Below are 25,297 nucleotides of genomic sequence, written 5' to 3'. Positions count from 1 at the left end.
TCAAAACCTCTGGCCTCTAAGCTTCTGAGAGGTATAGTAAACAAATACAAGATCAGTTAGTTTTAGATAAATAAAAATTTTCATTAATAGAATAAATTTGACTTAATACCATTCACTACATATTCATGTAAAGTATAAGTAAAAATACCATGTTGAAGGAAACTATGAAAAATGCCAATTATCAGGTACCTAGCTTAGATATCATCGTAATTATTTAAAATAAAAATTTAAACAAAAATATTGATTTCTTTGTCATTCTGTGGGAAGCACAGCCTCAGCTTTGACATTTGCGAGCAATCACTGGACCTCTTCTGGCCACTGGCTTTTGGTGAGGAAGCTTACAGCTCTTTTAGAGGTGAAGAACCTGTTAACTTGATGTGTGGTGGTAGTAGAAAGGCTCCTCCGTGTATCTTTCATTCCAGACACATGTTTTTGGGTGCCTACTCTGTGCCAGAGATTAGAACTCTATCTTTCCATCCTACCCATTCCTTAGACTTCTAGAAGCTTCCTGGGCTGAGATTTGTCTGGGTGGTACTGGCCAGCATGCTCCCATTCCAAGAGGGACTGCTCTTTCTAAGCGGCACCGGCACCCTACCCACAGATGGTGGGGGCTTCAGTTGTGAACATCTCAATGCCACATGCCAGAGGTCTCTTAGTTCTTTGATGCAATTTATTTTCTTTTTTAAAAAGAGCATTCTTAGTGGAATGACTTTTCTTCTTGGATACCCACCATTTTAAATGTAATAGTTTTTGAATATCACAGAGGATTATTTCCTCACATACTTATCAAAAAAATCAAGGAATTCATTCATTGTTTTTCCTATTATGTGGCAGGCATTGTTTTAGATGTGGTTGGCACAGACAGAAAAGGCAGTTCTTGCCCGTGAGGAGCTTATTGTATGGAACAGGCCACTATATAAAGAGACAAAGTACAATACTGTTTAATAAATATTCTAATGGAGACTAATTACATAGTAGAGAAAACATTGATATGATTTCTTTTCATTTATTTATTCATTCACAAATAATTGCAGAGCATCTACAATGCACTAAGTGCTTGAGATATACAAGATAGGTGGGGCACAATTTGTTTTTTCACTTTAAAGTATTAAGGTACTCAAACTTTTTGGTCTCAGAATGCCTTTAAACTCTTAAAAAATATTTTAAGGACCCAAAGGAGCTTTTGTTTGTGTGGATTATATCAACCAATGTTTACCATGCTAAAAATTAAAACTGAGAAAAATATGAAATATATAAAAATATAATATTCATTCATTAAAATAATAATAAGCCAATTACATATTAACATAAAACTTTTTTTAGGGAAAAAATAGTATCCACAACAAAAGAATTTAGTGAGAAGGGTAGGATTATCTTACATTTTTTGCAAATCTCTTTAATATCTGGTTTAATAGAGAGCTAGATTCTCATATCTGCTCTGCATCCAATCTATTGTATGTGCTCTTTTGATTGAAGTCTTGTCTCATACAGATTAGAGAAAGACTCATATTTTAGTAGGCTTTTTACATAGTTAGGGATACTCTTCTTTGTTAATACAGCAAAAGTCCACAACTGGTAGTTTCTTAAAGATTGGTGGTGATGGGGAATCTAAAACCAGATAAATAAACTTATTGTATATTATTACATTAAAATTCATTCATCTGCCTTGTTCTTTGAATGGATCTTTTACTCCTGCATGATTTTGTAATCTCATGCATTAATCATTTGAAAAGTATTAGTTCACTGTTTTACCCAGCACTACTTTTCCATCATCAGTGCAAATGTCAACACAGTGAAAAGGGCAAATAAGCCTTAGTACTATTAGGAAAATAGTTTTGTATGTTGCAGATCCCCTGAGAAGTTCTTGAAGACTGTCAGAGTTTGCGGACTACACTTTGAGGACCGCTAGTCTATTGAATGGAGGAGGAGGAGGGCAGCAGGTTCAAACACAGCTCTGCTACTTTCAGTGTGACCTCGCACAGGTTGCTTAATATCTCCAAGCTTCAGCTTCTTCATTCATAATATGGGGCTACAAACAGTTCCTACTTCATGGAGTTGTGATGAAGATTAAAATTAGATGAGATAATGCTCATATATGTTAATGATTATGATTATGATAATGATTACTTAGACAATTGTAATATAGTGTGATCTATGCTAAAATAGAGGCAGGCACAGAATAGTGACAGGATCAGAGAAGGCTTTGTGGAGGAGGTGAGGCTGGGCAGAGTCCTGAAGAGGATCATTTGCAGCTGGAGGACTACATTTCCCTATCCTTAAGCTTTTCTTCCTCCATTTTCTATTTTGGAGGGTGGTACCTTCATCTATTGAATCTCCCAAACCAGAACCCTGGGAGAGTGTGTTGAGGAAGCCGGGAGCAGAGAAATTCAGAAGAAAGAGAGTGACTAACAGTGCCCAAAGCTATGGAATGTAAAATGAATGAGTTTGTCATAGGTGGACAGTATAGGGCTCATAACACACATTACCCCAGTGGATCTATTCTGCCATTTTATGAAAAGGATTTCATTAACCCCTTTTAACCAATGAGGAAAATAAGGCTAAAAAGGGCTAAGTACATTGACCAAGATCAGACGTCTATTAATTGAGAGATCCAGGATTTGAATTAAGTCCTATTTGATTACAAAGCTCTTACTCTTTCCCCAGCACCATCCAGTAGCTTTATAAAAGTGTCAGCTCCAGATTAAAGTTTTGTTTTACAAACTTAAATTTCTTGCTTTGGCCCTCCCTTCTCTGTTGTGAACAAAGAAACATAGTATTTGGTACTGTGTGCCATCTTTACCCTTTATTTTACTTATTAGCAAGTAAGTGTATCGAAGAACAAAGTGATACAACTGCATTTTCAGGTCGTTTTCTAGAATTCAGACTTTTATGGAAGTCAAGCTGGTTTTATTAGTCAGACTGGTTTTATCACCCACTAATTTGAGGCAGTGAAGTTCTCCCTGCCATGCTCCATAATCCCAAATAATCTTGGTTTAAAAATGAATAATATCCAAATATGGCTGTAAACATACTTTCTTTAAGACTTGGTGAGATATAGATTAAATCAGTGAGACATTTTTAAGGAACACGAAACAGGTGTAAGAGTGATATTTTGTCAGAATTTTCATTTGGGTTTGGGATGGAGCTGGGGTTGTCTGGGAAGTCTTCTTGAGGCTTCTGGGTCAGCTCTTCTCTGAGGACCTGAAGGCAGGCTCCTGGAAGAGCATCTGGCCAGCAGGAGTCTGTTTCTCAGGACCGAAGAACCTCAGGTGGGGTAGGGTCAGCCGTTTCCGTCCGCCTTGGCTCTGTGAATGTGGAATGGAGTCAGGGTCAGACTGGAGTTTTGTTATTTCTTCAGAGTTGGTGCATGATAACTGTGGGGTAGCTATATTTTCCAAGACAAGGGCTGAGGAAGATAATTTGCCAGTCGTTGCATTTTTCTTAAGTCAGTTTGAGTTACTTTTTCTCAATCTTCTGAGGAAACTTCCTACCTCTGCTTAATTTCAGTCATGCATTTTGGTAATCATTTTGTTGTCAGAAAATGCTGTATGTCTTAAAAACTTTGGAAGGACCAATAAAAAGAGCATTCTTGTACCTTTACGTTTTCCAGCAGAAGGTGCTTGAGGAACTTCCTGAGGGTGTACCAAGTGTTTTGCAGATTGAACAAGAGGATATATTTGAATGGGGAGTCTCAGAAGCAGAAAGCCTGCTATTTAAACCTCAGGAAACTTTGGAAGTCCAGCCAGCAGATGAATCAAGTAAACCTTTGGAAGATGAGGTGCCTGCAGGTGACTCAAAAGCAGCCAAACGGGTATCTTTAAAGGTAAAACACTATTTATGTTGGAAACGGAGTTATGAGAGTTGAGGATGCGCAGGTGTGAAGAAGTGGGTCAGGCAAGGGCCGATGCAGGGGGTGGGGGTGGGGGTTCACCCTGGAAAGGACCTTAATATGCCAATTGCTTATTTGGCAAAAGGGGACATCCTTTTTTTTTTTGTGAGGGCTTTTAGTTGCAAACCTATTCGCAACTCTGGGGTGAGAAGACAGCTTCTTAAAGAGGGATGGAACCTCAGTGCTTTCAGAAATTGACCCAAGAGTTTTCCCGTTAGTGTTGAGGGAATCGGGAACTGCAGTCCAGGGACCAGGACGCAGTGAACCTTGTAGTTTTTAGAACTCGGCCCGATTTGGGTTTATCCTAACCCCTGCGTCTTTTCCTATGCTGAGAATGTTTCCCAGGTTCATTTTACTTATGTATCATTTAAATAATTTTTACCATATTTGCGTATCACCTGATTACTATTTGCCTAGTACTTTTCTTTAATTTGAGTCACCTTTTGATTTAAATGAGTTTATTTAAAAATAGGCACATTATTATTAGGATTTTAAAAAAGCCATTTTTCCCTGAAATACAACATATTATCCTGATTATCACCAGGGATCTTTGCCTCTGACTGATTCACATGGATACCACTTCTTGCCTAGACAACCTTCCTGGTCGGTCCCTCTCCTTTTGGGTCCCCCCTCTCCCCACCAGTGACCAGATTCCTACTGTGCTTCACCCAGGTCAACTGGCCGTTACCAGTTCTTCAACTTTTGCCCCAAACTCTCCAATCTGAAAGCTTGCATTTATCTGTGGCCTTCCTCTTCCCTTGCCTTCTACATATAATCAGTCTCCAAGGCCTAGATTCCTCCTAAACATTATTGCTTGTAATTTTTCTCTTCTCTTTTCCAGTTGTCCCCATCATAGTCTGGGTCCTGGTGACATTATGTCTGTATTAGTGAAGTTGGCTCCTGGTTTTTCTTCATTTCTCAAGCCCTACTTTCTTAGGCTCATCTTGCATGGCACTAGCATATTGATCTTCTGAAGATAATAGGTAAAAAGGAAGATCTGCAAGTCATAGTTGTTCAGAGAAAATCCACCACTGCCATCAGGGAGAAAGGACTTATGCCGTGATTGGTGATCAACTTTTCAGAACTCCTGTTGTCTTTCTAAGGCATGAACTTGGGGAAGTGAAGTACGTCAAGGCTAAGTGAATCCTCTCATTGCTAACTACTCTAGGTGAATCCTGTGTGTTAAGCCGACACCTTATGGATGTAGACACCTTAGAAAGCATCTTTAAAGACTATGGCATCTTGATGAGAAATTGTTAGGCTAGTGGGCACAGGTAGGGGTTTAATCTATTCTTCTACATAAACATTGGAATTATGGAAATAAAATGTGTGCATGAGAGACAAATGGTTGGGTACTAAATGTGTCAACGAATGAAACGGACTTTCTGGACAGGGGTTTAACCACCACGGCCTGTCAGAAACTTAAATCCCACATTAGAAAAGTCCCATAATGTTAATTCTTTTGGTTTGTATGGCAGCTATTAAATATTCCTAAGAAGTTATGCAAAATTATTATTTTTGGTAAAAAGAGGCAGTCCTTTCCTAAGGTAGCTAGAATATATTGAGTGTTTACCATGTACCAGCCACTTTGCTAAGTGTTTTGCATGTAATCTTATTTTTTCCTAATAACAACCCTATTATCACCCTCATTTTATAGTTGAAAAAACTGAGTCATAGAGAAGATATGCAAAGATAGGCTGAAAAAATGCCTAGGGAGGGAGTGTCCCTCACAAAACTAGGAGGGATGGTTTGATGAGAGAGACTTGGAGAATGGGTTAAGAGGGTTCTAAATTCTAAACTGAAACCAGAGTGTTTCTAGTGGTGGAGAAGAGAATGCCTAATAAGACTTTATGGTTTATTGTTGTGGGATGCTGTGGAACACATCAGAAATGCCGTAGAAAACAGCACTGGAAGTGTCCCTGTGACTCATCCCACCAAGTCTTCACCAAGTATTTTGTATTTACTTATTGTGTTAACATCTTAAGATCAGTTATTATCCATGAACTTTACCGTGTTTGGATATTTGAGGCCATAAAGTTAGTCTCTAGCATCTCTGGCACAGGAATGAGGAACAATATACTCCAGCAAGCCAGGCCAGACTGGGGGGACAAGAAGACCGCTTTTGACATAGCTAATAGGGCTAGCACAGAGGTGTGATAAAGGAGCAATGTGGGACTTCCACTGCTCAGATATGTGCCAGAAAGTCTCATTCAGCAAAAAAGTAGAGAATTTGATGAATCCTTACTTTACTGACCATTTCTCCTCTTAGAAGCCCATTAGTATAATAAATGGTATTAGGACTTTAGTCTAAGTCATGACCAAAAAGAAGAGAAATCAGATAATGGTGACTCTGTGAAGAAATGACTGACACAAGAGCCCATGAGCAGATTGTTGAGCATCTTAGGAGGGCTAACGCTCAAAAGTGTGTAAAAAATATAGATATCATGTGTCCTGAGATTCTAAATGGAAAGAAGTTTAAGAAATGTGGGGTGCCCTAAATTCCCTCAAATTTTCACAAAACAATTATGAGTGATCTATCGCATTCAGAGTTTTAAAAATATACAAAAGATGAAAGAAGAAATACATATCCATAGATAAATAAAAAAGTTGCATGTGGCTATAAAAATTATACCAAGAAGGTTAACATCCAGAATGGGTTGAGGTCTGTGAATAATGCTAAGAATAAAAAAGTATTTTTTTCAGGTTAGTTTTGGAGCAAAGAGAGAAAAAAGAAAGGATAACCCTGTCTTTATGGATGAAGAGTGTGATGACAACAGATGACAGAGTGGCCTTAATTTACTTTTGGAAAAATGTTGAGGTTTTAAATAGAAAGATGACAAAGAGAAAAGGAAGCTGATAAACTCATACTTTTCTTCTCTCAAATCTGACAAGGAGAATGAGCTTCAGTTTCGAAAGAAGAAAAAAAGAATTGATAAAAGAAACTTGAAGCCCAAGATTGGTAAAAGATGCCCCATCCCATTGGCTTGGATAGATGGGTTTCAGCCTGGTTGTGCCCCTGTCAGCAGCAGCTTTGAGGAGCTGCTGCAGTGGGAGAGGTGCTAGAAGCCCAGAGGCTAGCAACTGCAAATCTGAATTTTATTTCTTTTAAGGGTAAGGGTTATGGTTTCTGTAATCTATGCATTGGTCTTGGACAAAACTCCTCAATGATTAAATGAATTGTTAAAAGAATTTTGTTTGAACCTTTATAAGAGGAAGCAGAAATCACTTGGAACCAGCAGAGTTCCCTAAGGACAGGCCATGGAAGACCAACCTTGTTCGTTTTTTTTGAATCACTATATTGAACATTAGAAAAGTGTTAGACACGGAGTTCAACACAAGAGTACCATGGTGAAGAGCCCAGCATACAAGAAAACTCAATAAACTTTAGGTATTGTTATTATCCTTTGGGTTTCAGCAATCCATTTATGGAAGCCTCCCAATAACAGTTTTGTAGACAAGATTGTGGTCAGGGTAACAGCTAGATGGATTTTTAATTAGTTATGCAAAGGATGCACAATTAATCATGACAGTCTCTAGTGGACTGCAATAGGACTGTGCCCGGTTTGGCAGATTTCCTAATAATTTGGATGAGAATATGGAAGATTTGCTGATTAGATTTGCAGATAACATCCAAATGTGACTAGTAAGGTTTGGTTTGTCAAACCTCAGATGAAACTTAATTGGGATAAATGTACGCATGGCCCTTGGGTCCACAAACTAAGTGCATAGATAGGGGATGACATGACTTAGAGCAAATGTGAAAAAGACTTCAGGGTTTTAGGCTACAGTTTAGTTTTGCAATAAAAAGACAAGTGTAATCATAGTTTGTGTTGATGACAAATACCATAAGAGAGGATCATCTTTCTCCTGCTTGATCTGATCATATCACACCTCAAATGCTGTGTTCAGATGTGGGTGTCCAAACCCAGGAGAGGCACTGACAAATTGGAGACTGTTTGGAGGAGAGCATTCAAGGTGACAAAGCACAGTACTTCAAAACAGTGTCATGTAAGGTAGAGTTGAAGGAACTGGGGATGTTTATATGGGGGGAAAAGCAGGCCCAAGGGAGTCAAGTATATTCAAATATTTGTCTGTCAAATGGGAGAGAGCCATATTGTGCCTTTATGATCCTGAGGTTTGAATTGAGATTAGTGGATGAAAGTTGTTAGGTTCAATAATAAAGAAAAAAACAAACAAAAATTCTAACAACTGGAAGAGTTTCAAAGAGAAAGTGGCTGCCTTTGGATGTATCCAAGTCCTCCGTTCCTGGTCTTGTTCATGTCAGGATGGATGACAATTTGATGGAGATAGTGTAGAGGAAATTCAAACGTTAACTGGATGCTGAGATGGAATGCTCTGTACTCTGAGCTTTCCTTATTTGTCGTCACTTCCTTACCCAGGACGTCGCAGTAACCCTCTCCTTACTACTGCACCTAGTCCAAACGCTCTGCCTAAATTTATAGGAACCTCTCTTTATCTGGCCTCCTTTTACTTATTCAACCAATCTCTCTGCTTTCCCCAAGGAAAGCCTCTCTGCTTTCTTCCTTAAATCCAGTCTCAAAAAAATGCAGAGCAATGCACAGAGAAAAGCATCTTTGGATGAACTATTGCCGTGAATACTGCAAATTTTCTAAGAAATCTAGGAAAACAATACTCCCAAAGTCTATGATTGAAAGGCAATTATTTAAGAGACCAGGAATGCATTTATCTTTCCCAAGCAGTAGAAATAGAAAACAGTACAACCGTAAGAAGTACAAACGGATGAACGTTGCTGAGGGTGCTTACATAAAGCATTAAAGCTCATTTCGGCTTGTGCTTGCAACCGCTAGTCATGGCAAATTTTAAGAGACTAAGGGTAAGTTCTATTAAAAATGCCAATCAAGAAGAGTAGATTTATGGAAGGACAAAATCTTATATTTCTTCTTCATAGTTTTAAGGCAATAAATAAAATTTATAAGTAAATATGGTACAAATATTTTTATTGCCATGAACGTGTATATGTAAAAGTTTAGGAATGAATTTAGAGGAAAATATCAACTCACCTTTAGGATTTCTATTCTGTTTAAAAATATATATAGAAATTAGGAGTTTGAACATAAGACGGACCATTAAAAATGGGAGAAAGCTCTAACTCGTTGTTACAACTTCCCTTAACAGCACATTTTATATCTTTTTAAAGGTGAAATCATCAGAATTGTTGCAAATCAGAGGAAAAGAAGTTAAGCGAACACGAAAAAGTATATTAGGACTTCCACAACAGAGACAAAAAAAGTCTTCAAAACTCCCGAGGGATCAAAAACTACCTAAACAAAAGTAACTTCCTTAACTTTACAAATTTACTGTCTGAAGAGAACTTATTCAGTAGCATTGATACCCGAAAATGCATTTTTAAAGGAAAATCAAGTGTTTTAGAAATTTGTGTATGAGATCTAAGTTAAATCTCACAGGAAGAGTTGGTGGCAGATAGTGCTGTAGGATGTACATGCTATACTCTACACTTCTTTCCAGTCTTGTCTTTGAAATGTACTAGCTTAATGATATAACAATACCTAGAATAAAAATAGCTCTTTGTGAGACAAAAGAAAATTAAAAGTTAACATGTTAGATTTGACATTTTTGGTCATTGTAATGACTAGTTTGGATTAACTCTTTCTTATATTGCTTAATTTTGCTATGATAAAATAAAATAAAAGACAACTCAACACAAAATGTCCATAGGCCAATTGATTTGGTAATTTAGATGGCCTTATTTTTCTCTACTATTGTATTATGTTTCATCCCCCGCCCATATTTTTAATAGGGTTTCTTATTACACAGGGGTACAACCACAATTTTGAATAATGGTGTGTAAGTGCAATTTAGATTTATGGTTTATCTTTTGCCATTCACCTTGTTGAAACTGATTTTCTCCTTATTTCACCACTAGGTTTTTATGGGTTGGTTTATTCTAGATTCTCCTTCATTTAACTCTTTATGGGGCCTTAAAGAAGCTTTAATTATTAGCTTTTGTTGTTGCTTAGGGCACTGAAAGGTGTGCTGGACACGGAAGACAACCTTTTTATGGCCAGCCTAAACTTTGTAAATGGATATTACTCACAATTTAGTACCTGAGAATAGACTCATGGGAAAAGAATTCCAAAGTTTATGAAAGAGTCAAATTGGCATTTAAGTGACCCTGTACATGCCATTGCTTATCTGCATTGCTTTAAGCTCATTTAGTTAGCAAGATTATGTATTAAAACAAATAGTGACAGCAGACAACAAGTATTTTACCTTCAATAAATAGTTACTGTCAGATTATCAATGAAGCAGAAACTTCTTGATTTTTTTTTTCTAAAAACCTTGCATTCAGTGCATTAAGCAAAGTAGCGTGGCCACACACAGAGTCAGAGTCTTTTCTTTTTTATGTCTTAGAGTTTCAAAGGATGACAGATAGTTCTGTTTAAGGAGAGTGTGCTATAAAAACACACAGCTTTCCTAAGCATGCCAAAAATATCTGTAGATCTTTTTGATATGTATAGTACTGTGTTAATTCATTAAAACTGAAGTCAGAAATTTCCATTAGAGAGAAATAAGAATGAGACACAGAGGAATAAAAATCTGATATTTAAAAAAATTGTATAGTAAAAGAGAATTTTGGAAAAATGTGTCTGAAATCTTTTGTTCACTGCTCCTTTTTCCTTAATCAATTTTTTGCCTAACTTTTCTCACCAGTGACTAGCCCCCAAATTAAATTATTTTCTTGGGAATTGAGCCATCTCTTGAAAATGTAGTCTTATTTAGCTCAATAACCAAGGGATAGTCACTTGCAGATCTATGTTATTAGAGAATGATGGGAGCATAGGAATTCAGATCAGTTGTAATGCTTTTTTTTAAGGGAAAAAAAACCCCTGTAATGTAATCTCCAGTACATTCCACTAGCCAGGACCTGTTCCAGACAGAATGATGATGTAGGTGAGCTTGACATCAGAGCTCACCTTTTTCTCCCCTCTTTTTTCAGTCCTTTCTTAGGAATCCAGAGTGCCTGGGCTCGCTGGCTTTCTGGACACCCATTTTCTCTCCTCCAGTTAGTTCTCTGTCTCAAGCATTTCCAGATTCTTTAGATTTACTTCTCTTTTCTTTCCCCACTCAAACACATACAAATTTCATGTCCTGGTCTTGTTTTGGAAATGACATAAACTGTTCTCTATTAGTGATTCAATAATGTACATATCATACCTAGCAATCGGTTAGCTGCTGTGCAGAGCAAATTAGTAACAACAGTAATAAAATTAAAACAAGCATTTCTTGAGAGTCCTACAGACCAGGAACTGTTATTGTGATCAATTCTTACAAATGCAAGAGTTAGGGATTTCTATTCTTATTTTACAGAAGACCTTCAGAGATGCCATGATACAATTTGCAAGAGTTAGAATTGAGATTCTGATCCAGGCCCAGCCAATTCCGAAGTCTATACTCTTTATGTAATGCTACTCTTCAGACACATGGAGCAGTCAGTAGAGACTTGCATTAACCCCTTAGATAAAGAGTCAGAATGGGTGGCACAAGAATAGCACATTGTATAAAAGGAGATATTTGTAAAAAAGAAAAAAGAAGTAAATTTTGCAGGGAAGTTTGTTCTGGAGCTATTGTTTGAAGGATGTTTAGACATGGACAAAAGAACAAAAAGATAGGCATCATTCTATCCATAACTGAAGGAACGGACAGGTTTTGCTGGCCCTGTGATTTTTCCTGGAGACTGATAATACCTAACATCTGCCATGTCAAAGAAACTGTTCTAAACTCACTCAGTCCTCTCTTTCTTAAAGCAACTTTATCCAGGATGCACAAATGTTGTTATTCCCAACTTACTGAGGCATGGAGAGATTGACTTGCTGATGACCAAGTGATCATTTTAAACAGAATTGGAACATAGGCAGTCTGACTCCAGATTCTACACTCTTAACCACTCTGCTAGAAGTAGGGCCAGATGACAGGAGCCTAGGAACTTAGGAGAGAGCAAGTTAGGAAGATGCAGCAAGCAACAAAGAACCGTTGTGCTGGGTAAAGGAGTGTTTAAAGAAGATCAGTGTGGTAGATTTCTACAGGAATGTCATGAAGAACGGAGGACACACAGGGTGCAGTGCTCAACCCAAGTGGCAGACCCTTGCTAGTGCAGGCTGGGGTGCTGAAGACCTTGACTGGAGTGGGTTGGAAGTGAGGCGGGAGAAGGAGCACACCTGAACAACTCCGTGAGGGCGAGAAGCTCTGTTTTCCACTGGACATGCAGGGGAAGGAAAGAGGAGTTGAAGATGGCTCCAGTGTTCTGTATCTTGAAGATGAAGAATCTAGGTGAGATAGTGATACCTGAGATGAGATTTGGCAGCTCAGCACAGAGGAACTAGCTGAAACGCTGAAGATGGTTTTTCTGTGTGGAAAGAGAAGTTCGACCCTTGGAAGCTATACTCAGTTTGGAAGATAAGGAAAAGACAGTGACTAAGTCAAACTATGAGGAATTTGAGAGGTTAATGGAGAACTGGAGTAGTGCAGACTTCAATAAGCTCATGGAAAGAGCGATTTCAATAAGGATCATCAATACTGTCAGCTGTGGGTTGGAGGTCAGAGAGAACAGGAGCTAAAGTTGATTTGATTTGATTTGATGAGAAGGTCATCATGAGGTTGGTGTAAGAGTGTAACTTTAGTAGGGAGGTGGGGGCAGAGTAGTGCTGGATAAGGGCCAGTTCCACCTCAGGGGTCATCAATAGGCATTAATAGGAAAACAATTTGGTTTACAGTCGGGAGTGTTGTGTTTAGATCCTAGTAGCCACTCACTAATTTTGCAACATATCCAAAATAAGTCCTCTCCAAAATAAGGATAAGAATACCCCTCATGTAGGTTTATTGTGGGAGTCAGAGAAAATGTGTATAAATCACCTAGCCAGAGTCTGGTACATAGTAGGTTCTCAGTTAGTCTTTGTTGGTTGGATGGCAAGTGACACTGGGGATTAGGAAAGCAGATCTTCATGCTCTCTTCTCTAGTTTGGAAAGGCAGAAGAGAGGCAAGTTCTAGTACAGTGGGAAGGAAGATGCCACATTAACTTAGAGAGATCCAGAGTTCCACTGATGCTAGGTATTGGATGATGCACCGTATTGTTCTCCTTCCTCAGGAACATTAGCATTTGAGCAGAGTAGCAGAGCAGTAATGCATGACGGCTGGATATGGTGTCTCTTGCTGAGTTACAGAACTCAGGAGAGGAGAGATTTGGGGTGGAATGATAATGAGTTTGCTTTTAGACCTGTTGATTCTAAGACATGTAGGTTGAGCTCCTCAGCAGGCAGGTGGATATATGACTTTGAAGATCTGGCCAGTGGTCTGAAATTGTGGTATTAAATTTGTTATAAAAGATTATTACAGTTTTAAATCTATTCTCCTACATTTCTACTCCTTTTTAGAGCCTGAACTCAACTCTCAATGGTAAATGGTATTTTATATCTAAAGACTCCAAAATGTTAAAAGAAGCCCTCTTTTCTCTGTTGCAGAATTCCACCAGACTACTCCACTCCTACCCTTCACGATCTGTGCGCCACTGTCCCAGCCCGGGAGCTGCCCATTGACCTGCGCCTGGCTTCTCGAGTGTATCATACAGCCAGCAAGAAAGGCCACAGTCCTCTGCTGGGGCTATTTGGAACCTCTTTCTCAGGTGATCCCTCGACAGATGAAGAGCAAAGAGACAGGTAAGAGTTCCACTGGTAATTTTGTTTTAAACTTGACTTAAACTGTGAGAGACGTTCTGCCTTTGAGGTTTAGATTTTGGAGACTTGATTCTGTTCTTGGACACTAAAGAGGAGCGGTTTTTGTCCTTTTCCACCCCTTCCCAGGACGGACACAGTCCAAGTCAGTGTCTTCATTTCCTGCCATTATAACAGGAACAATGCCCTGTCATAAGGTAACTTTAGTTTGCCGGTTTATGGTTTCCAAAGAGTGTCACATACATTATCTCGTTTGTTCTTCAGAACAGCACTGTGGAGTACAGATGTGGAAATTGAGGCTCATAAAAATCAAGCAACTTCACCAGGCTTATACAACTAAGGAAATTACAGATTTGGGAGCCCATCTTTTAGATTTCACCACCATTGGGCATACTTGGGTCCAGTGATCATGTACAAAAGTCAGTGCCTGTGGAATTTCTTCCATTTCTCCTCATGTCTCACTTTCCTTTGAAATCTGAGTATTCTTTTGTGGAGGGTATATAATTTATAGTGTCCTCAAAAGAGAGGAGAAAAAGGAAGGCGCTAACATTTATGTAGAAGTGAGCTTTGCATCTTTCTTATTTAAATCTTCAACTGTAAGGGAGAAGTCATAATTTCTGTTTATTATGTTCATGAAGAAACTTAGGCTCCATAATATTAGGATACCTGCTCAAGTTCTTATCTCTGAATAGTGATTGGAATCCAGATGTGTCTGTCTTAGTTTTTCTCAAACTTTTTTCATTATCACCCCCTTTAGGAAGTCTTTTTTAGACTTTTTTTTTCCTAATCACCCTCCCCATTAAATTGTAATACCCCAGATATACTGCATATCTGTTTATGGCACTGTATCTGTGCTTTCTACATAAAAAGTCTAAGCTTTTATTGCTGCCCCCAAGGCACCAATTTTCAGCCCCCTGGGGGTAATATCACCCGCCCAGCGAGAAGGTATACTCTAAAGTCTCCTGCCTTTCAGCAGAGCTGGTGAAAATCCTGAAAAACCATCTACTACGCATTTTAAGAATATTAAAAGTGTTAAATATTAAGTTAAATTTAAATGGAAATATTTTCAGTATTTTCTTTTAACTATTCTAGATATATGAGGATAATATTTTAAAAGATCACATTTACTTATGCTGTCAAAAATTATTAGTAAATTACCATTCTTTTCATGGCATATTTTGAGCCCATTTCCTCAAACTTGACTTTTAGTAAAATTTCTAATACTTGACTGCATTCTTTCACGGTTTAAAATCATGTGGTTTCTGGAACCCACCCGGTAGCCTGGTGGTTAAGTTCCCATGCTGTGCTTCAGTAGCCCAGGGTGCTGGGGTTTGGATCCTGGGTGTGGATCTACACACTGCTCATCCAGCCATGCTGTGGCGGCATCCCACACAGAAAATAGAGGAAGATTGGCTACAGATGTTAGCTCAGGGCCAATCTTCCTCACCAAAAAAACAAAAAAACCATCTGATTTCCCTGTGTTCAGTAATCACAATGAGATTCAGTTTGAATCCATAAAAGAAGGTCATTTTCATGTTTATTTTCCACTTAGGCAAAAGGATTTTTTTAGGGTTTGTTATTCGTCTAAGACTTTATACATCTAAGACTTTAGTTTTAATTTATCAAGTCAATGTTTGCTAAGTTTTTGAAAAAAATTATGCGTGAAGAATGTTAGAAATTTCAAAACTGTTGCAGTATCTCTGGTAGAAAATAGCAGTTCCGTGTGACGTTCTTTGGAATGTCTTTTAAAAGCCTAAAGCTGAGAGTGGAAAATTAAGACAAACATAATCTAGTAGTCATGAAACTACTATTCTGAGTCATTTCCATTAGCACTCTGCAAGCCACGCATCATTTTGAGGACTCCCAGCTTCTATTATTCATGCAAAGTGTTAAAAAATACGGTTTTCCTTCCAATTCTAAATTTTTTTTTTCTTCAAGTGGATCTCACTTTCTTTTTCCAAGAGAGTCAATAAATATTCTATTCAATGGTGATAAGTCTTGGCAATTTGTTCCTAAGTACTAAATAAGAAGTTCATTTAAGCACTGAATATTTACTTCCCCAGCATCCGTCTCTTGAGGATTGCCTTGCTAAACATAGCGTAACCTTTGCAAAATATATCTGTCTGCTGAGCCTTCAAGTTTGGAGAAACGTATAATTCTTTCTTCTCTAATAAGTGTTCTCAAGAAAAGTAATTGTAAACACAAAATGAATACCCTTTTTCTTGGCAGCTTTTTGGTTTTTCTCTGCAATGAACAGTTACCTACAAAGCATAGTAATACTTGTGGTTATTAGTTTAATGCTTTCCTAATTCTGTGTATAGTAATTGTTATTTGTGCCAAACACCATGGATATTTTGGTAGAATAGCATGGGTACATACTCAAGTTTATTTAAAATAGCAATGTACTGCTCAAACTTATGTCTATTTTGCTAAACGGCAGTTTTGATGAGAACTACACAAATATTCCATATGATCATAGTTTTACTTTTAAAATTCCTGTGTTGTAAAGAGAAGTTTATAGACATTTAGTCAGAATTCTTAGCATGGAATTTTAGATTTTGGGTTTCTAAAATAAGAAAAATCATTGAAAGTGTTTAAATGCTTAGATTAATGCTGAAAGTTGTGAACAGCTTCTGAACATCTCTCGTATACACACGTCTTTGAACGAGGTGTGGCGTTCTATAGACCGAACTTTTCAGTCAAGGTTATGTGTGAACATTTAAATCAATTCATAATATTCACTAACTTAACCAAGCTGCAATGTAAGAAAATTCCTAGGTGTGGAATTATTAAACTTTCAGGCTTAAAAATTTTGATACGTATTCCTGGATTTATCTCCATAAAAATTATATCAACTTATGCTCATATCAACAATTTATGGCACTGTTCATTTCCTTTCACCCTTGCCAAACTACTAATTGTCAATCTTCTTGATTTTTTCTAATCTTATGAGGAAAATATCTTTATGTTATTGTTTTTTATTCGTTTCTAGTAGGATTGAGCATATTTTTGGATATCTCTTGGCTATCTGTTTTTCTCCTTTTGAGAATTACCAATTCATATTCTGTGTCATCATTTATCTTTTTTTTTGATTTATAAGTGATGTTTTTATATTAAAGATTTTAATTATGTGTAATATATATTGTAGACTTTTTTTTTTACCTTGCTGCTTGCTTTTCAGTTTTGTTTATGGTGTTTTTGTGCCATACAGAAGTTTTAATTTTATGTAGTAAAAACTAGCAATCATTTTCTTCGTGTATTCTAGTCTTGGTGTCATTCTTAGAGTGGACTTTTCTACATTTAAATTTAAATGTATTTTCTCATATTTTCTTCTGGTAACTTTATGGCTTTCTTTTAAAAGAACAAATCTTTGACTCACCTGTAATTAATTTAATAAGAAGATTAAGCACTGTTTTTTTCCCCTAAATGACTAGGCAGTTGCACAGTATCATTTATTCAATAAATGCTCTTTTCATCACTAATTTGAAATGCCAGCTTTTCATACCTTAAATTCCAGTGTGTTACTGAGTCTATTTATGAACTTATATTCTACTTCCCTGATTTGTCTTAGTAAAACTGCTTGTGTATTTTGTTGATCTACCATCTATAAAGAGAGGGTTGGCAAAAATACTAGCCTACAAACCTTGCTGCCCTTCTCAAGTCAGATGCCCCTGATGGCTGGCTTCCTGGTGGTGAGCGGTGCTTAAGCTATAGGTTTACACCTAACCCTCAACTCGACTTCAAACGACGAGGGAAATTTCTAGTCACATTTTTAAAAAAACGTGGACAGACTTTTAGTTCTATACATTAAGACAGCAGCAACTACAACAACAACAATTGGAAAACCAAAGCTTAAGTGTCAGAATTCAGTGTTTAACTTCATGTATTATTTTGTTACAAAATAATAGTAAAACTACATTATTTCAGCAAAAATGCAAAAAAAAAATGCCAGAAACCCCTCAATTACTCAAAATCTTGCCATCCAGAGATAATATTGTTTCTACTCTTAAATTTACTATTCCAGACTTTTCAGTATGTAAATAAATCATAAAGAATGAAACTGAGATAATGCTATGTACGTATTGTTTTGTAACCCTATTTTTAAAACTCATTATGTCGTAAATATCTTTCCATGTCAAGAAATACAGATCTGAATAATTACTTAAATCAATGAACAAATATTTTTTGTGTACCTACTATGTGGCAGGTGTAGAATTAGGCACCAGGAAGCATCTGCAAACAAGAGAAACATAATCCCTACCCTCAGGGAACTTGGAGTCTAGCAGAGAAGAAAGGTGGTGAATTAATTATTGTGAATGTGACGATTAATATGGAGATGTGCAAGGTGCTGTGGAAACATGTAAGAAGAGTTCCTGATTATCTGGGGCGGTTTAAGGCACTCACCTTTAAATTGAAACCTGAAGAATGAATGGAAGATAGTGAGGAGGAGGGGAAAGAAATATTTTTTAGGTTCTTGCTGCTCAAAAGTATGTTCCACAGGCTAGCAATGTCAGCTTCAGCTGGGAATGTGTTAGAAAGGCAGATGATTTGTACGCACGTTGAAGATTGAGAGTCCCTCCTGCGGACAGTTGGACCCCATCTGAGAATTGGAAAGAAGTCCAGCGTAAGAGAGTAGCAGGAGCAGTGATACAGTTGAGGCTGGAGAGGAGGCAAGAGTCACATCATGTAGGATTTCACAGGTGCCCTGCAATGTGTACGTGAGGGCGTGCGTGTGAGGTTGGGGGAGAGATTCCTCTTCATGGTGTATTGGGAAGCCACTGACATGGTTTTATGAGGACGAAGGACATAAGCAGATTTGCTTTACAATATCACAGTCCTCATCTTGACTTCTCGGTCGCATTTAACTCAGTCGATCACTGGCTTTTCCTTAAAACACTTTTACCCTTGTGTTTCGGGACCTCACTCTGTCGGTTCTCTTCCTGCCTCGCAACCTATTCCTTCTCAGTCTCCCTTACTGGTGCCTTCTCATCTTTTGATTTCAAAACATTGGAGTTCCCAGGGCTTGTCCTGGGACTGCTTTGCTCCTTACCTATACTCTCAAGGTGATCTAATCCAGGACCATGGCTTTAAATACCATCTATGTGCTGGTGACTATCATTTACTAAGAGAAACGCATAAGGATGTCCATTGTGTCACTTTGCATAATAACTATAAACTAGAAACAAGTGTCCATCAATGGAAGGCATTTTATGGGGCATCCAATGACGGGATGCATTGCAATCAAGGTAAAGAATGAGTAGAGCTCTGTGTAAAAGGAGGTAGAACTAAATATATAAATAGGTATGTGACTATATACAAACAAATTTTTTTGTATGTGGAAAGAAATTCAAGAAACTGTTAACTGTGGTCTGTTTTCATTGTAGATTGTATATTAAATCCATAAAAAGTGAAACTCTACTTTGTCTTACTTTTTGCTTTATTTATATGGTATACGTTTGCCCTTTTCTTTCTTTCTTTCTTTATTTTTTGTGAGGAAGATTGGCCCTGAGTTAACATCCGTGGCCAATCCTCCCCGTTTTGCTTGGGAAAGATTGTCACTGAGCTAACATCTGTGCCAATTTTCCTTTATTTTATTGGGATGCTGCCACAGCATGGCTTGACGAGTGGTGCTAGGTCCACCACGAGGATCCGAACCTGCAAACCCCAGGCCCCTGAAGCCGGGTGCACGAACTTAACTACTGGGCCACCAGGCCAGTCCCAAAGGTTTCTTTTATTTTTAATCTTTCTTAGTTGTGTCCCTTGTAGATTGCATAGACTTGAATATTTTTTAAGCCTATTAGAAATTTATTTTCTCGTAACAGGGTGGATCACCCCATAGTCATTTCATGTCCTGTCAGATGTACTTGGTATTATTCTTGTCATCTTATTTTGTATTCTTTTTCACTTTTTTGCTCCTTTGCTATTCTATTACCTGTAATCTGACATATTTGTCAACATTTGTCTGTCTTTTTTGTTTGGTTGTATCTTTATCTGACATCACTTTTTCTGTTTTATTTTGAGTTGTGTTTCCATTCTATTTATTGGTGCATATCTTCAGGAATATCAATTAGCCATGTGTTGGATCTTCATTATCTATCCTCTACATTTATCATCTCTTTGGTTATATTTCTCTCTCAAACCTCTGTTCCACATCAGTGTGTTTTTTCTTCTGAGGTTTAAATTTTAAAAATTCCTTCTGATTGCAATTTTAATCCTACTGTGGCATTTTTCTTATTCCTTCTCAATTCTATCACTCTCTTAAGAAAAATGTAAGTCTTTTGTCTTATCTGAACTTTTGTTACCTGTTTTATGAAAGTATTTAAAAAATTTTCTTGACAAAACAAAGCAAATCCTTTCTAAAATATTTTTTTATTTCTATGATAAATCTTTTTCAGAAGGATGTTCTTCATATTATTTTTTGAATGCTATATATTTTTCTTATACTTTTCAGACTCTTCATAGAACTCATATTGGATTTTTCTGTGTACTCATCTTTGAATGAAGATAGGTCATTTCTGGCTGCCCAAAGCTAATATCAAATAGATTTACCTGGCATTTCTTGACCATCTTGGAGGGATTATAATACTACTTTTAGGTCTTAAGTTGGAGAACCAGAGGATGAAGGTTTATATTACTAATTTAGTTATTCAGAATCCTGAAAGGTGTTGGGAGTGGGATGGGGTAAGATCCAAACATTTTGTCTCTACAATTTTTATCCATGATTATTAAAACTATTGTACTAGAGGCTGATCTTTTCCTATTGGTTTTTCTACATGATAAAGATTATTATAGGCTTTTCTTCTGTGCATGCACATATATTACATATACATACATCTTACAAAAATGACATTAAAGATATTGTTTTGACAGTTGACATTCCTGTAAGGATTTTTTTTAACTGGAAGACAGGCACATGAGTAATTGTTTTGACTTACTATCTCTACTACTTATAGTTTGCAAATCAACTATATAAGGTGTGCTTTTTTTGAAAGATTTTATCCAAATTCTCCAAATAGAATAGTGATATTTGAATAGGAAAACAGAAAATTACCTAGTAGAAAATGCATTGAGGTGCATTTATTGTATAATTTAGCATTAAAAACAACTCTATGTAGTAGATAAAATCTTCCCAATTCCCCAAATGAAGAATATGCAGTTCAGAGATTAAGTGAGTAGTCCTTACAGAAGTCCATATATGTACAGCTGGTAAAAGCTGGGATTCAGCCCAGCTCTCTCTGATTCTTAATGTGGTTTCCATTATATCCCACTGTTTCGTGACCTTGTAAAGGACCCTCTCATTTTTTTCTCTTTATGCTTTATTCTGAATACTCATTCTCATTTTATTTTCAGAACCAATCCTGATTTAAACTAGGAAGTAGCTGAGGAGCTGTAGTTGAATAATCTGAGATAAGCACATTTTCCTCACCCTTGGTGGTTCATATTTGATCCATTGTGACCCAGTTTTGGAAGCAGAGTTTCTACTTCTATTAAGGTGGGGGTTCTATTTTATATTGCTTGTTCCCTTTTAGAAATTGAAATCCTGTTTCTGAGTCCTCAGCCAGGTCTAGGGCCTTGCCTGGGGCCTGTGGAAGACTTTCCTGGTGTTAATTACTTAACTATTGAAAGCTTTTGCTGAATACTGCATGGTTTTGTATTCCCCATCACTGGTTGCCCCCACTAGAATGTGCCGTTGTCCCATGCTAGACCTTTCTGATGCCACGTGCAGTGCACCACTACCTGCATTTGAAATATCATGTTCTGTCTTCTTGTCTACATTCCCTTGCAGGGTGGGTATCTGGGACTGACTTGCCTCCACCATCCCCATCTCCTGCATTGTGTGCCATTCCTCCATGGTCAAGTCTAATCCTAGCCCCACTCCCATCCCTTACTTGGCCTTGTTCCTTGCTGCATAATCCAGGCAATGACCCAAGACATTATGCCAAAGAGCCAAAGACTTAATCCCTGTTTGAGGTCTGGCTGGTGATAGGTGTGACAGAAGCATGTGGGTTAGAGCTGTACGAGGCCTCAACCTTCCCCTAGGCTAGCCCTCTCACATTATGGAGGAGGAAACTGAGGCAAAACTTTGCACCCCAAATCACACTTGGTGGCAGAGTTAGAACTAGAATCAGTAGCACCCTCAATTAGATTTCTATTACATCTATTTTCAGCAAGTAGCCCCTATACCTAAGTAAGACTTAAGCATATTTTAAAAAATACAGATTGGAATGACAAAAAACTATTTCAGGATGCACCAGCAACGTTTGCTAAGATATTAGATTAGTGCATTTTTATTTTTATATGGAAATACCCAGAAAGGAATTATTTGGAAATTTGTCTGATTTCATAACTGCCAATATATGAAAGCTGGAATATTTTTTGTAAAGCAAAGCAGTGTCATTCCACCAGATGTCACTGTTTGCATGTAGCAGTGGAGTTACAATGATTAAATATAAAATTCCCCCCTCCCTAATCATGTTTTGTAAGAAAAATTTCTATATAGTTATACTCTTATTCTCCTTTAGATTTATTATTTTATTAAGACTGTGTTCCCTGAATTTTTGAAAGTATTCTTTACCTCTGCTGCAGGTTTTTAAAGATTATACTAAAGAAAATTATTTGTAGATTAGCTTCTTCAAGAAGATGAGCTTCTAAAGTCTTTTCTAGACTCAGGAGTTCGCTTTCCAAACAACGGTTTTTGTAAGTTACTGTTTTCTAAATTGTGGATTGTGACCCAGTAAGTGGGTTGTGAAATCAATTTAGTAGCTTGCTGCAAACTCTTCAAGGAAATGTCTGGGGGCCGGCCCCGTGGCCGTGGCCGAGTGGTTAAGTTTGCGCACTCCGCTTCAGCGGCCCAGGGTTTCGCCAGTTCGGATACTGGATGTGGATATGGCACCGCTCATCAAGCCATGCTGAGGAGACATCCCACATGCCATGACTAGAAGGACCCACAACTAAAAATATACAACTATTTACCAGGGGGCTTTGGGGAGAAAAAGGAAAAATTAAAAAAAAATCTAAAAGAAAATGTCCGGAATAGTATTACTTTGGTGAAACTTTTATACATGAGCACTCTTAAAATTTCCCTGTGAAGCTGCACCCAGGTTTTGTACCCCAAGGAGCAAGATAGCTTTGCTAAGGAAGAGATGGGGAGATGTGATGGGGGAAGGTTCTCCGTTAGAGTCACATGAAGGAGGGAGAGCCCTTCTCCACACTTCTCAGTGTGGAGCTCATGGGCACTTTTGTGGAACTCACAGAAGATGTGTGCAGAGATTTTTTATGAGTGTTCACAGCTTAGAGCAAAGGCTTTCCAAACTTCTTTGATGGCAACCTACAAGAAGAAGTACACTTTATATCTCTGGCCCCATGGGAGACGGATGTTGACTGGGAAGGATGTTTGAGTCACTAGGAGAGAGGTGGCTTGTTTCCTTATTCAGTCCCCTCAGTGATAATAACAATAGTGATTGTAATATCAGCAACTTACTGGGCATGTACTATGTTCAAGCTCTTCACGTATATTATTCCTAAGCAATAGACCCGAAAGACCCAATCATTGTTGCCATTTATAGATGAGGAAACTGAGCCTTAGGAGGCAAAAGTGACCTGCCCAACATAGCACACCAATTGGCCAAACTGGGGCTAAAGTCCAACTGGGGTTTTTAACTTCATTCCAACAACTAGCTCTTCCCATATATCAGTGATTTCCAGGCTTCCCCAGAGGCTAAGGACCACCTGGAGTGTTTGATAAGTGTATCAATTCTCAGAACCTACAGAATTAGAATCTCCAGAGGAGGGATCTGGAAAGCTGTAGATTTGACGAGCAACCCAGGATATTCTTATGATCAGGCTGTTTTAGGAAAGATTGTAGTACCTCAGTGATTCTGGAACTTCAGCGTGCATCTGAATCACCTGCAGGGCTGCGTAAAACACAGGTGGAGCTGGGCTCTACCGCCAGAGGTTCTGATTCATCAGGTGTGATGGGGCTCAAGAACCTGCGTTTCCAGCAAGTTCCTGTGTGGTGCTGATGATGCTGGTTAGGGAACATGCTTTAAGAACAAATGCAGTACATCTTGCTGACCCTATGTTCTCAGTCCCTCAGGACGGGTCTGGGACTAGCTTTAGCTGTGGTACTTTTCTCTGTCAGCCAAAGCTCAACAATACTTAGTCAGTACCTACTACATTTGGACCCATGGGAGACAGAAAATGAATAAGAATCACTTTTCTCCCTAAACTAGCCTATGATCTACTATGGAAAAGATAGAATAAAATATAGTATATTTTATAATGAAAGAACCGATCAAAAGCGGCAGGAAAACTAGGGAGGCAAAGATGGATTTTGACCGGGCAGAGGGGCATTTGTAAAGGTCTCATGGAGGAGTTGAGATCTGAAAGCCTGTTTTTATCACTTCTGTAGTCGCACTGTACTGTAACTTGGTTTGTCTGTCTCTCCTATTGCCCCTTAGTAATCTCAGCACCTAGGGCACCTTTTGCAAAATGAATGTAGGTTGGACTGGGTATTAGGGGAAGGAAGTAGGAGTGGTAATGTAGATGGTGCCCAGACTGTGGAGGCCCCTGTCTGCCAGGCTCAGGCGCTTGGATTTTATACAGTGTGTGTAGTCATTAAAGTATTTGGAGAGGGGGTGACTGATGACAACTCTGGCAGGGGTATATAGGATGGATTGGAGGAGGGAGAGCCTGGAGGTAAGGGATGAGCAAAGATGTCATCATGGGACTCAGATGAGAGAAAATGCAATGGACGGGAGAGACATTTTGGAGGCAGAAGGAACAGGACTAGAGATTATTGTCGGGAGTCAGAGAGAGGCTGGAGATGAAGAGATTTCAGTCTAAACTACTGAGATGGTGGTGTTTCCAAAGGGGATAACTCTAGAAAGGTTTGGTTCTTTTCTCTGGAAATAAAAATCTGGAGAAAAATGTCAAAGTCATTGACTCATCTTTGTCATGAAGGAACAGTTGCTACCGTTGGGGAGACTTCCCACTGGGGTCCCCCATTTATGTTTATCAGAGCTATGTGCTCTAAAATGTCCAGTGACTCCTTTCACTTTCCCTCCAACCAACCACAATTCCTGTTTCTCTAGTGAGCTTTTGGAACATGAAAGGGCAAAAGATAATAAGATGTGAATGACTGTTACTACCTTGTTTTTGGCTTAGGGTCAGGTAAAAATATAACAGTGCCTCAAGGTAGCTTCTTAAGTCCCTCTGTCCTCCCTGATTTTGGAAATACTTTACTGACCTTGATGTATATACTCTCCTGGCTTCTTGTTCTAGCCGATAAACTTTACCCTGTTCTTTTGTTTTTCCTGGATATATCAGTCAAGATTCAGTTGCAGAAAACAGAAATATTTTGGGCTATTTTAGGGAAAAAGGTAATGGGAATTTAGTAATGGGAACTGAATGCTTATAAAGTCAGTAGGAAGATTGGGCTCTAGGCAGGGAGGGCTCATAGAGATGACTCATGCAGCATGCTTAACTGGCTGCCGAGGTTGCTGCTGCTTCTGACAGGAATTCTGGAACCCAACATTGGCAACATAGCACCTTAGCTGAGATTCAGGGATCACGTGGCCTCTACTGTCACAGCTTTTGACTCTGGAGCTACATTGCTACAGAAGAACTCAACATTGCCGTGACTGCTTGCCAACAGAAACATCATAACCTTCTTCCTTC

General features: G+C 38.2%; 1 protein-coding gene across 1 annotated transcript in view; it reads left to right on the top strand.

Annotated features, from left to right (window-relative positions):
• Positions 1-25,297, top strand: part of TTC6 (tetratricopeptide repeat domain 6) — a 190,463-nt gene that overhangs the window by 61,809 nt on the left and 103,357 nt on the right. The window contains 3 exon segments of the mRNA XM_046649970.1: positions 3,570-3,823; positions 9,069-9,202; positions 13,409-13,603. Of these exon segments, the coding sequence (XP_046505926.1) occupies positions 3,570-3,823; positions 9,069-9,202; positions 13,409-13,603 (583 nt within the window).

The sequence above is a fragment of the Equus quagga genome, chromosome 2 (assembly GCF_021613505.1).
Source record: "Equus quagga isolate Etosha38 chromosome 2, UCLA_HA_Equagga_1.0, whole genome shotgun sequence".
Classification (NCBI taxonomy): Eukaryota; Metazoa; Chordata; class Mammalia; order Perissodactyla; family Equidae; genus Equus; species Equus quagga.
Note: the sequence above shows the minus strand (reverse complement) of the source record. Positions and strands in the feature narration are given on the sequence as shown.